The sequence below is a fragment of the Rhinolophus hipposideros genome (genome assembly GCF_964194185.1).
Source record: "Rhinolophus hipposideros genome assembly, chromosome: 13".
Taxonomy (NCBI): domain Eukaryota; kingdom Metazoa; phylum Chordata; class Mammalia; order Chiroptera; family Rhinolophidae; genus Rhinolophus; species Rhinolophus hipposideros.
The window spans coordinates 14,713,293-14,726,322 of NC_138059.1; the positions used below are offsets into that span (position 1 = coordinate 14,713,293).

The window sequence follows — 13,030 nt, forward strand, 5'->3', positions numbered from 1 at the left end:
TTTGTAGGAAGCAGTTTAAAGTTCAGTCTGGAAGATAGGCGACATGCAGGGCAACAGCAGAGAACAGCTGGGCATAATTCAGTAGGTTGTCCGAAAACAAGAGTTTTCATTTAGGCAACTGATCTGACAGTTGATATCTGATTTGAGATAGTGAGAAAGGTTATTTAGTCGAACTAAGCATGAATATGAAGTTTTTCTATGGAAGAGCTATTAAACCTTCTATAATAGCTAAAACATGGCTACTCTTTTTACAAAAGGAATCCTGTCAATGGAATAATTTCTTCTATACAGACGGCTATGGGTAGAATAGTACTTAATTATCAACTGTCCAATTTGATTTTGTTCTACTAAGATTTAAACAAAGAAAAAAACTAAAATATCAGTTTAAACTGCCCTTAATGATATAGCCTAATTAATATCAACAATCTAGCTTATAAGATTATCATGCGACATCCATCTTATTCAGAAGTTACCGAAGTTAAAATCTCCAAATTTCAAGAGGTTACAATTTTTAAAAAAATCAAATCAAGCCACACAGTAAGGTATTTTCTTGAAGTTGAAATGAAATAAAAAAGATTAAAAAACAACATAAAAAAAAAACCACAACTGAAGTGACATCATAAAAACGGCAGCGTGAGGTGAGCCTCTGGTAATCTCCCCTGGAATTCACAACAAATTGAACAACTGTAACTCCACAAAGAACTCCCTGCACAGCAGACAAGCAAGACGAAGAGGCCCACTACTGAAATCACCTAAAGGTGGGCAAATCGCGCGAGCGGGTGAGGCGGGAAAGGAGAAGTGTGGAGACGGAGTCGCGGGGGCGCAGAAGCAGACCTATCTCAGCGCTCCAAGCTCACTGCATCCCGGAACTACCGCAGCTGTGGGAGAGGGAAGAACTCGGACTGCTAGGGCTCTGCTTATGGCCCAGAGGGCTGAGGGGACAGCATATAACACGGTTGGGCCCAACACTCACGACAGAGACCTCGGAGCAAAGACTGAGTGAAGAAGGCTGAAAATGGTGGTTTAAGCCCTCACTGCCACAGAGAACAGAAGCCTTAGGCACTGAGTTTAAACGCCCCCTCCCTACCCTCCAAGAGCTCACCCTGCCCCCACCTGCCCAGTGCTAGAAGCAGAACAGTAGCTGTGTCAGATCAAAACAACAGAATATCTGCAGTTTTGAGAACTGTGAGCTGTAGACACAAATTCGCAGCCCAACTAGTTCCAGCAAAGGGGAAGGAGCCGTGGAAGCAGGACTGGCTGTGGTGGTGGTTGCCACCATTGCTCTGGGCCAACTCTCACAAGCCACCCCGGCCCTGTCCCCACCTATCTGAGCAGATCCCTTCAGGAATAAACAGAGCTGCTGAAACACATGGGCTCTGAATCTGGTGCAGGACAAGCTTTGGAATGTCAGAGCTCTCCACATCCTCACAGGGATGCGGTGCCCTATGACCCAGGTGAACTGTTCACAGAGGAGAAGTCCGCCTTCCAGGGAATCCCCCCATTGTGTGAGAGGCCGGAATAATGCAGACAAAACATAACACTACAGTGTGAGAGAGAAAAAAAGGCTGCAGTCAGAGAGAAAACATTCTACCAAGACCTAATGGAAAACAAAAGAAAGACCTCTTTCTAGCAACCTGTTACAGAACCCACTCCTGTAGATGTCTAGGAAGAGAAATAATAAATCATTAATTGCCATGAATAACCAAGGTAACAAGACAGTTCAGAAAGAAAATTAAAAGACTCCAGAAAATGAACTTAAAGACATGGTAATATGTGACTAAAATGACAGAGAATTCAAGTTGTAGTTCTGAAAAAACTCAACGAGATGCAAGAAAACACAGACAAGCAGTTTAATGAACTCAGAAACATAATTAAAGAACAAAATTAACATTTTACCGAAAAGATTGAAATTTAAAAAAAGAACCAAATAGAATTTCTGGAGACTAAGAACTCAAAAGAAGAAATTAAGAATGAAATAGTCAGCTTAGGTAGTAGAATTGACGAGATGGAGGAAAGAATCAGTGACTTCAAAGATAGAAATCTGAAAATGACACGGATAGAAAAAGAAAGAGACTTGAGACTTAAAAAGAAATGAAAGAACTCTACAAGAACTTTCTGACTCCATCAGAAAGACCAATATGAGAATAATGGGCATACCAGCAGGAGAAGAAAGAGAGAAGGGAACAGAGAGTATATTCAAACAAATAGTTGATGAGCACTTCCCAAACTTGTGGAAAGAACTGGATCCTCGAATCCAAGAAGCAAAAAGAACACTTAATTACCTCAACCTCAATAGGCCTTCTCCAAGGCACATTGTATTGAAGCTGTTAAAAATCAACAACAAAGAAAGAATCCTCAAGGCAGTCAGGGAAAAGAAGACGGTAACCTACAACGGAAAGCCCATTAAAATATCATCAGATTTTTCAGAAGAAACTCTACAAGCCAGAAGTGACTGGAATCAAATATTCAAGCTATTGAAAGAGAGAAATTATGAGCCAAGAATAATACATCCAGCAAAGATATCCTTTAGAGATGAAGGAATAAAGACCTTTCCAGACATACAGAAGCTGAGGGAATTTTGATAACACATGACTTGCACTACAAGAAATACTGAAGGCCGCTATTCGACTAGCATCAATAGGGATAATTTGTGGCAACCAAACATAAAAGGGGGAGAGTAAAGGCCCTGAATATGAGAATAGAGAAAGTAAGCGTGCTGAAGAAAATGGAATACTCTAAATGTCAAACTTTCTTTTCCATAAACTTAATGGTAACCACTCAAAAAAAATCCAGAACTGAAATATATAACGTAATAAAAGGAGAAACAGAGGGAAAAATCATAGAATATTCCACACAGAAATAACAGACAACAACAAAAAAGGCAAAAAAAACAAACAATGAAGACACAGTCTTACCAGAAAACTAAAGATAGAATGATAAGAAATCCTCACATATCAATAATCACCCAAAATGTAAATGGACTGAACTCACCAATAAAAAGGCACAGAGTAACAGATTGGATCAAAAAACTAAACCCAACCATATGCTGCCTCGAAGAGTTAAATCTCAGCTACAAGGACAAATATAGACTCAAAGTGAAAGGGTGGAAATTGACACTCCAAGCAAATGGTACCCAGAGAAAATCAGGTGTAGCTATACTGATATCAGATGAAACAGACTTCAGGATAAAAAAGGTAACAACAACAGACAAAGATGGACATTTCATAATGGTAAAGGGGACTATACAACAAAAAGACATAACAGACATCAATATTTATGCCCCCAATCAGGGAGCACCGAAATATACCAAGCAACTACTAACAGAACTAAAGGGAGAAATTGACCAAAACACAATTATAGTAGGGGACCTAAATACATCATTGACAGCCATGGATAGATCATCCAAACAGAAAATAAATAAAGAAATAGCAGCCCTAAATGACACATTAGATGAAATGGACATAATTGACATTTATAGAGTACTTCATCCTAGAACATCAGACTATACATTTTTTGTAGTGTACATGGAACATTCTCAAGGATAGACCATATATTGTGACATAAAACTAGCTTCAGCAAATTTAAGAAGATTGAAATCATACCAAGCACATTCTCTAATCACGAGGCTTTGAAATTGGATATCAACTGCAAAAAGAAAGCAGGAAAAACCACAAATACGTGAATATTAAGCAACATATTTTTAAAGAACAACCGGGTCAAAGAAGAAATAAGAGATCAAAAGATACATAGAAACAAATGACAATGAAAAAACATCCTATCAAAATTTTTTGGGATGCATCAAAAGCAGTTTTGAGAAGGAAATTTATATCATTACCGGCCTATCTCAAGAAACAAGAAAAATCCCAAATAAATAATCTCACATTACACCTTAAAGAACTAGAAAAAGAAGAACAAATGAAACTCAAGGTCAGCAGAAGAAAGGAAATAACAAAAATCAGAGCAGAACTAAATGAAATAGAGAACAAAAAGACAATAAAAATTAATGTGACAAAGAAAAAATTAATGTGACAAAGAGCTGGTTATTTGAAAGGGTTAATAAAATTGACAAACCCTTGGCTAGACTCACTAAGATAAAAAGAGAAAAGACACTACTAAACAAAATCAGAAACAAGAAAGGGGAAGTTATCACGGATGTCACAGAAATACAAAGGATCATGCAAGAATACTATCAAGGACTGTATGCCACCAAATTCAATAACCTAGAAGAAATGGACAAGTTCTTAGAAACATATAGCCTTTCCAGGCTGAATCATGAAGAACTGGAAAATCTAAATAGACAGATCACCAGTAAAGAAATTGAATCAGTCATCTGAAACCTTCCCAAAAGCAAATGTCCGGGACCAGATGGATTCACTAGTGAATTCTATCAAACCTTCAAAGAGGATCTAATACCTGTCCTATTCAAACTCTTCCAAAAAATTGAAGAAGAGACAGTACTCCCTAACTCACTTTATGAGGTCAATATTACCCTGATACCAAAACCTGGTAAGGATAACACAAAAAAAGAAAACTACAGACCAATATCTCTGATGAATACACATGCAAAAATCGTAAACAAAATTCTAGCAAATCAAATGCAACAATGCATTAAAAAGATTATTCATCATGACCAAGTGGGGTTCATGCCAGGGGCACAGAGATGGTTCAACATATACAAATTCATGAATGGGACACATCACATAAACAAAATAGAGGAGAAAAATAATATGATTTGTATCAATTGATGCAGAAAAGGCATTTGACAAGATACAACATCCATTTATGATTAAAGCAACAAAATAGTTATAGAAGGAAAATAACATAATAAAGGCCATACATGAGAAACTCTCAACTAATCTCATAATTAACAGTGAAAAACTGAAGCCCTTTGCTCTACGTTCAGAAACACGACAGGGCTGTCCTCTATCACCTCTGCTTTTCAACATAGTGTTGGAAGTCCTTGCCATCAGAGCAACAGGCAACATACTGTTGGAAGTCCTTGCCAACAGAGCAATCAGGCAAGGGAAAGAAATAAAAGGCATCTGAATTGGGAATAAAGAAATTAAATTGTCAATCTTTGCAGATGGCATGATGCTATATATAGAAAACCCTAAAGACTCCACCAAAAAGCTATGAGAAACAATAAACAAATACAGTAAAGTTGCCAGCTACAAAATCAACATACAAAAGTCCATTGCATTCCTATATACTAACAATGAAATCTCAGAAAAAGAAATAAACAAAAAACAGTTCCTTTTGCAATTGCAGCAAAAAGAATAAAATACCTAGGAATAAACTTCACCAAGAATGTGAAAGACCTATATGCTGAAAACTGTAAGACATTTTTAAAAGAAATTGAAGAAGACACAAAGAAATGGAAAGATATTCTGTACTCATGGATTGGAAGAATCAACATAGTTAAAATGGCCGTTATTACCCAAAGCAATATACAGATTTAATGCAATCCCCATCAAAATTCCAATGGCATTTTTTAAAGAAATAGAACAAAAAATCATCAGAATTCTTTAGAACCACAAAAGACTCCAAATAGCCAAAGCAATCCTAAGAAATAGAACAATGCTGGAGGTATCACACTCCCTAACTTCAGTTTGTACTACAGGGCAACAATAATCAAAACAGCATGGTATTGGCAGAAAAAAAGACATGTAGACCAATGGAATAGAATTGAGAACTTAGAAATAAAACCACATAAATATGGACAGATAATTTTTTACAAGGAAAAAACATACAATGGAAAAAAGACAGCCTCTTCAATAAATGGTGCTGAGAGCATTAGAAAGCCACATGCAAAAGAATGAAACTGGACTGCTACCTGTCACCATGCACGAAAATTCAAAATGAATCAAAGACTTAAGCATAAGACCTGAAACAATAAACTTCATAGAAGAAAACATAGGTACTAAACTTATGGACCTTGGGTTCAAAGAGCATTTTATGAATTTGACTCCAAAGGCAAGGGAAGTAAAAGGTAAAATAAATGAATGGGACTATATGAAACTTAAAAGCGTCTGCACAGCAAAAGAAACCATCGACAAAATAAAGAGGCAACCAACTGAATGGGAGATTTTTGCAAATAGCACCTGCGAAAAGGAGCTAATATACAAAATATACAAGGAACTGATACAACTCAGCAACAAAAAAACAAATAACCCAATTGGAAAATGGGCAGAGGACCTGAAGAGACATTTCTCCAAAGAGGATATACAAATGGCAAATAGACGTATGAAAAAATGCTCAACATCACTAGTCATCAGAGAAATGCAAATAAAAACCACAATGAGATATCACCTCACCCCAGTCAGAATGGCTATTGTCAACAAGACAAATAGCAACAAGTGTTGGAGAGGCTGTGGAGAAAAAGGAACCCTGATACACTGTTGGTGGGAATGCAGACTGGTGCAGACATTATGGAAGGCAGTGTGGAGGTTCCTCAAAAAATTACAAATAGAATTACCGTATGACCCAGCAATCCCTCTCCTGGGTGTCTACCCAAAAAATCTGAAAACATTTATCCATAGAGACACGTGTGCTCCAATGTTTATTGCAGCTTTGTGTACCGTGGCCAAGACATGGAAACAACCAAAATGTCCTTCAATAGATGAATGGATAAAGAAGTTGTGGTATACATACACAGTGAAATACTACTTGCCAGTAAGAAAAGATGAAATAGTATCATTTGTGACAACATGGATGGATCTTGAGATTATAATGCTAAGAGAAGTAAGTCAGACAGAAAAAGCAGAGCTCTCTTTTTGTCCGACACCTTAGCAAAGCTGCAGTCGTAGCCGCTGCTGTCCGCGCTTCGCATGCCGCCCAAAGATGACAAAAGAAAGATGCTGGAAAGTCGGCCAAGAAAGACAAAGACCAGTGAACAAATCTATAGGCTAGGCCAAAGAAGTGGTCCAAAGGCAAAGTTCGAGACAAGCTCAATAACCTAGTCTTGTTTGACAAAGCGACATATGACAAACTTTGTAAGGAAGTTCCCAACTATAAGCTTATAACCCCAGCTGTTGTGTCTGAGAGACTGAAGATCCGTGGTTCCTTGGCCAGGGCAGCCCTTCAGGAGCTCCTTAAGAAAGGACTTATTCAATTAAGTTTCAAAGCACCGAGCTTAAGTAATTTACACCAGAAACACCAAGGGTGGGGATGCCCCAGCTGCTGGTGAAGATGCGTGAAAAACAGTTCCCACCAACTGTGCATTTTGAAAAATTAAACTTTATTAAATGAAAAAAAAAAGGAAAAGAGAATCATATGATTTCACTGATAAGTGGTATATAAACCGAAAACAACAAAAAAACAACACAAACAACTGAAAGAACAAAAACTCATAGACATAGACAATAGTTTAGGGGTTACCACAGGGTAAGGGGGGAGGAGCGAATGGGGCTCTAGAAGAGGGTAAACGGGGTCTAATACATGGCGATAAAGAGAACTGACTCTGGGTGGTGAACACACAATTTGAGATATAGATAATGTATTACAGAATTGTACACCTGAAATCTATGTAATTTTACTAACAATTGTCGCCCCAATAAACTTTAATTTAAAGAAAAAAACACACAACTAAGTTAAAAATAAATTCTCAATCAGTAAATTACCTTGGAAAACATTACAAGAAGAAAAATAAGTAAGGGGCTGCCCAGAGTATACTCAATTTCAGTTAGGAAATATTAACATTCAATTTATATAAATAAGTTTTAACACACACAATGTTGAGAAATCGATAAACATTATCCCATTATTTCATAGTATAAGTGAAGTTGATTCTATAGGCAACCAGTAAATTTATTTCTGATTTTGTTCTAGCATCTGCCAAAATCACCAGGTAAACATTTATTCCCTGTGAGGAGTTGAGAAGGGTTAAAGCTGTATTTCTTCCTGTATTAATACAGTGCAATAATCTCTATTAACAATGTCTCTTCCTCCAGGAAGCTTTCCTGAACTCTTAAGGCTATGTCAGGTCATACAGTCTGCAAGTATCCTCCACTTCACCTTCAACCTGTCAGCTAAACCGATTTATAATGATTTTTCAAAGTACCTTCCTCACTTGACTATAAATTTCACAAAGAACCAGGCATCTACTTCTCCAAGTGTAATGACCCAGTTTGACTCTATTTTCACACCTTGCACCATAGTCTTTATCGTGAAATATATGGTATTTTGATGTTGATATTAATGATTAGAACTTTCTAGGATCTTCCAACTACAATTTGCTAAATCATTTCCTAACTTTTCCTGCACTTTTACCTTAAATCTAGGTATTTCTCAGGACCCTATCCTGGGCTCTCTTCTTTAGTCATGACCGTAAGGGGTTTTTTTCCCCAGCCACTCCTAAAGCTTCAATTATTACCTGGACACACCAATGGTAGGCTTTTGTATTGGTGGCTTCTCAGTATTCACACCTGTTTAGTTATCTCCCCTTGAATCTGGGCCATTTGAGTAACTTTAAATAAGAGAATATAGCAGAAGTGATTCTGAGACTAAGCCTTAAAAAGGCCTGGCAGCTTTGACATTTGTACATTTTGGAGTCTTGAGGCACCAGGTAAAAATTCCAGCTAACCTGCTACAGAGATCACATGAGGAAACTACGTGGCAATGAAAAAGCTCTGAGACTAGATGGAGAGAGAAAGACAGCTGTGCCTGCATCCTAGCTGAGCCGAACCTCTAGTCTGAACAATCCACAAGCTCAATGCTGCCGTCTCAGTGACCATTGATGAGACTGGCAGAAGATGCGTCCAGCTGAACCTAGCTCAAACTGCAGAACTACAAGCAAATAAACTGTTTGTTCTTTTAAGTCACTTAGTTGTAGAGTAGTTTGTTATAAAATAAGCAAAACAGCTGGTAAAGTCAAAATCTAAATCTCTAGTTCTGACCACTCTCTAGAGATACAGATCTAAATTTCAAGCTCTATAGATTATTTACATTTCAAATTCAATATTTACTAAAATGGATTTTATTATCTCACCTATTTTCTATACAGTGCAGTATTAGTCACTGACTTTAAAATTGTACCCCTAAAAATTCTAGTGCTCTGGAGTATTTCTAGAGATTTCTTCTAGAATGATCCAAGTAGATATGTCACACTTCCAAGATCTTAGTCTCATCATATCATGGGTCACAAAAACTAACTGTAAGCTTGAAAATAATTTAAACAAATTATTATTAATTAAAGAAAAACATTCACACTGAAGCAAAGTATGAAGGGACACACTTTAACTATATGACTTTGAGCAGTTACAGTTTGAGCTTCAATTACCTCATGAAATAATAGAGTTTGGATTTAAATAATCTGATTTTATAACAGAAATGAGGGTTTCATTTTTGACAATGGCATCTTGATTATAACAGATTATTAGAGAGGCAACACAGTGCAGTGATTTAAAAGCACAGAGCCTGGGTTCAAATCCTTAGAGAAGTTGCAGAGCTGTTAACTGGCAGAACCAGGAACTGAACCAAGATTCTGTCAATTAATACCTCTCCAACTTCTCCGAGCCCCAATTTCCTCATCTGTTAAATGGGTAAAAAATAAGTTTATAGGGCTATTATAAAAATTAAATGAATCACTATTTCTCAAGTACTTAGCACACTGTATAGAGTATAATCAGGCTGTTAAATTAGTTCTATTAATTTCTTCAGAACATTGCAATTTCAACTTTGTTTTTTAAATATAACATAATAAATTAATCACTTCATCTTCATAATTTTTTTTTCTGAACTGTCTCTAAGAAACCCATGTTCAAGATAATTAGCTATCTAATAACTCAAAGTTCTGCCTTTAGGTCACTGATGTTTTTTGAATGAATAAGGTTGTATATACTTTATGTTACAATAGTTGCTAGCCAGTAAAAATTCTTAAAATGAAGTGGGTCCTTTTTAATCACTAGTAATAAATATTATTTTCTAGAGAAGAAACACTATCTCCATTTCATATTTGATAAAAAAATTATGTGTTGAACCATTAAAACAACTTAAAGATTTACTACTTACCACTGATTGTCTTGGGCTTTTTGGCTATATATTCCTTCCATTTTCTTGAACTGAGTTGGTTGGGAGGTGGAATAAGTATGTTACTAATAGTACATGGCAATACAAAAAGAGCACCGATCTGAATAAAACAGAACATATTTTTAGTGACTGCACACTGAGATTAATTCTTAAATAGTATCTGACAATACTCCATTCATATTTCACCTATGTAACATGTATTTAGTAATGCTCTCTCCCAATAACTCCACTATAAAAACTAAAAGAAACAAACCCCAAAACAATGTCCCACCCCCAACAACAACAACAAAAAAGCCCCAAACCAATCAAACAAAAACAGAAAGGTAATCCAAGCTACAGGTACCCCTTTTCTGCTGAGTTATATATCTCTAAAAACTCTGTTATTCGCAATAGTTGCTTCCAGTTCAGGTTATAGGTGTAATTTCTTTATATATCTGCAAAGTAACGAGAGGCCAGGAATTCCATCATAAAGAGATTTTGTCACACGTAGCATAATTTTACATTTTGATTGGATAGATTATGTTCCTGGCTTCAAAATTAGAATTCGCAAGGCAATTTCAAAAGTTTTGTTCCTAGAAATCAGAGATGTAATGCTAATAGGTATAACATGCAGAGAAACCATGAATCATATGCCAGAAAACAAACAGCAGTTTCTGACTGATTTATGGGCAAACTGAACTCATTCATCTTTGTATTCCCAGAGCTGGGCAAACAGATGTTTTTTAAATATGTTTCCAAAAAACCACCATAATATATTTAGGCAAATTCTAAGTTTGATTAGGCACTGACTAAAACAAATTGCAACAAATTGCAAATTGAAAGCCATATTTTACCCGTTATTTTACAACATAAGCTACAACAGTCAGGACATCCTAATAAACACCTTTTTTAAAAAAAACTCTGGGGAAATTTAGGCAGGGCTTTAGCCATAAAGCTCGAATCTTATGCAAAATCATTTTTAATTGTCCTAGGTAGATGAGTGGGTTACATGAGACTTGTGATACTCAAATAATACATTAATGTGCTAATTTTATTGCTATTTATTACTTTACTTATGTATTCTTAATTAACAAATATAAAAATAAGTGTATTAAGAGAAAAATAAGAAAGGTAAAATTAAATATGCATATTTTTATTATAGTCATAATCTTTTTTTTAAGTCAAATGTATTTTACATAGTGAAGCATTAGACATTACAAATAAAAATATTTAGCAATGGAAAATAATCATTAAGTATAAAAGCTATATGTGTGAATTTCTAAACGCTAAGTCCCAGTACTGCATTCTTACATAAAGAAGACTTCATAGCCCAAAATGCATGGCAACACTGTATGACACAAAGTATAGATAAGACTGTAATATGAGTATGCCAGATCAGGACCCATTTATAGCTTAACAATTACATAATTGTTATAATTATAGTCATAGCTTTACAATTCAGAGATGCTAAATGCACTTCAATGACTGATACAAATGTGTCCTGACCCATTACAGCCAAATAAGTGGCCACATTTTTCAGATAGCCTATTTTTGATTAAGCATTTGCTACAAATATGAAAATAAACATTTCTAAATCCCGTAAGCTATAATTCTGTACAAAATAAATCTATGTCAATTGTTATACAGCATTCATATAAGCTTGGATCGTGATAACTTGTTCTCACTCACACGCTAATCATTAGATAGATTCTGAGAGACTTGAGAATGATCCTTTTAGATTATCATTCTACCTACAGAATTTAAAAACCAAAAATAATCTCTAACCTGAGTTTCAAAACTTGATGCCATCTTTTCAGTGGCACCCTCATCCTACCCCCAAACAAGTAGGCACCATGACAATCATGTTTCAGGCTTTGCAAATTCTCCTCTCTTAAAAAAAATGTATTTCCTGGCCATATGATTAGTAGATGTCATGGTTCCTTAACACTCCTATCTTGTCTGATCTAATAAAATAAGCTTTACTCTAAAAGACTTTTAGTTTTATTTGGAGGCTAATCACACCATTTATTTTTTGGTTAAGCTCTGAAATTGACTTAGGATCACAGAAATCACTGGAACTTAAGTACTATGGAACTTTCCTAGGGAGAGACCTCATCCACTTTATTCCTTCCAGTACCTGAAACAAACACCTGGTACATAGCAGGCAGTCTCCCCATCCCCCCAAAAATGTTGAATAAATAAATGAAAACCAAGTTATAAAGCACTAGAATTATATCAAGGAATGAGCATGCAATTGAAAACTACTTTTTTCAAAAATGTAAAAGAATAATTATGACCCAATGTAAAGGAAAATAAACTGCTTCACAGAGATGTATTAGCAAAATTACATAATCCATGTTTCTAAAAATTATCTCTATGGCTGCATTAAAGTAGAAACATATGTAAAGTTCTATTTATTTTTCTCTTACTGATAAAATATATTCTAATATTTTATAGTAATTGTCCCAGAAGCATAAAAATAACAATCTAATACAACAAACTTAGAACAAAATAATTGAAAATACAATATTAATAGCTATCAATAGTTAAGCTGGCTTCTAGGATTAGTGTTGCCTATCTTCAATAACTAGATGGTTTAAGATTTTTTTTTATTCTTAGTGTTTTCTTGTCTTTTTCTGTCTTTTTATAACTATACTTCTTCACTTCTATGTACGTATTTCTGTAGAGATGTATAATCTTATTAATCTACGTTTAAAGTAGGTTCCCCACCTGATTACCCTATCTCAGTTTGTTTATTTTCTTCATAGTTCTTATTATATATTTTCTATTTTTCCGACATAAATGTAAGCTCCATGAGCTAGCGTCTTCATCTACACAATGCATCACTGGATCCCTAACATCTACTACAATGCTTGGTACACAGTAAGGCATACGTTGGATAAATTAAAGAAGACAAATTTTAAAATTTCAACATTTAGTATGTTAGGTATTCTTTAGAGGATAAAAACACAGATGAATACTATATTTCAGGCGGTTCTTTCAAAAGCCATTTCGTAAAATAAAT

The 13,030-nt window shown here is 35.5% G+C and overlaps 1 protein-coding gene and 1 pseudogene across 5 annotated transcripts in view; one reads left to right on the forward strand and one right to left on the reverse strand.

The window, feature by feature from the left end:
- Positions 1-13,030, reverse strand: part of MTBP (MDM2 binding protein) — a 69,637-nt gene that overhangs the window by 41,212 nt on the left and 15,395 nt on the right. For all 4 annotated transcript variants that reach the window (XM_081070734.1, XM_081070733.1, XM_081070732.1 and 1 more), the window contains one exon: positions 10,009-10,126. In XM_081070734.1, the coding sequence (XP_080926860.1) occupies positions 10,009-10,126 (118 nt within the window). The remainder of the gene's footprint in view (positions 1-10,008; positions 10,127-13,030) is intronic.
- On the forward strand, positions 6,828-7,196 carry LOC308506790 (small ribosomal subunit protein eS25-like; annotated as a pseudogene). Its single transcript has one exon. The product of its transcript is annotated as a small ribosomal subunit protein eS25-like (transcript).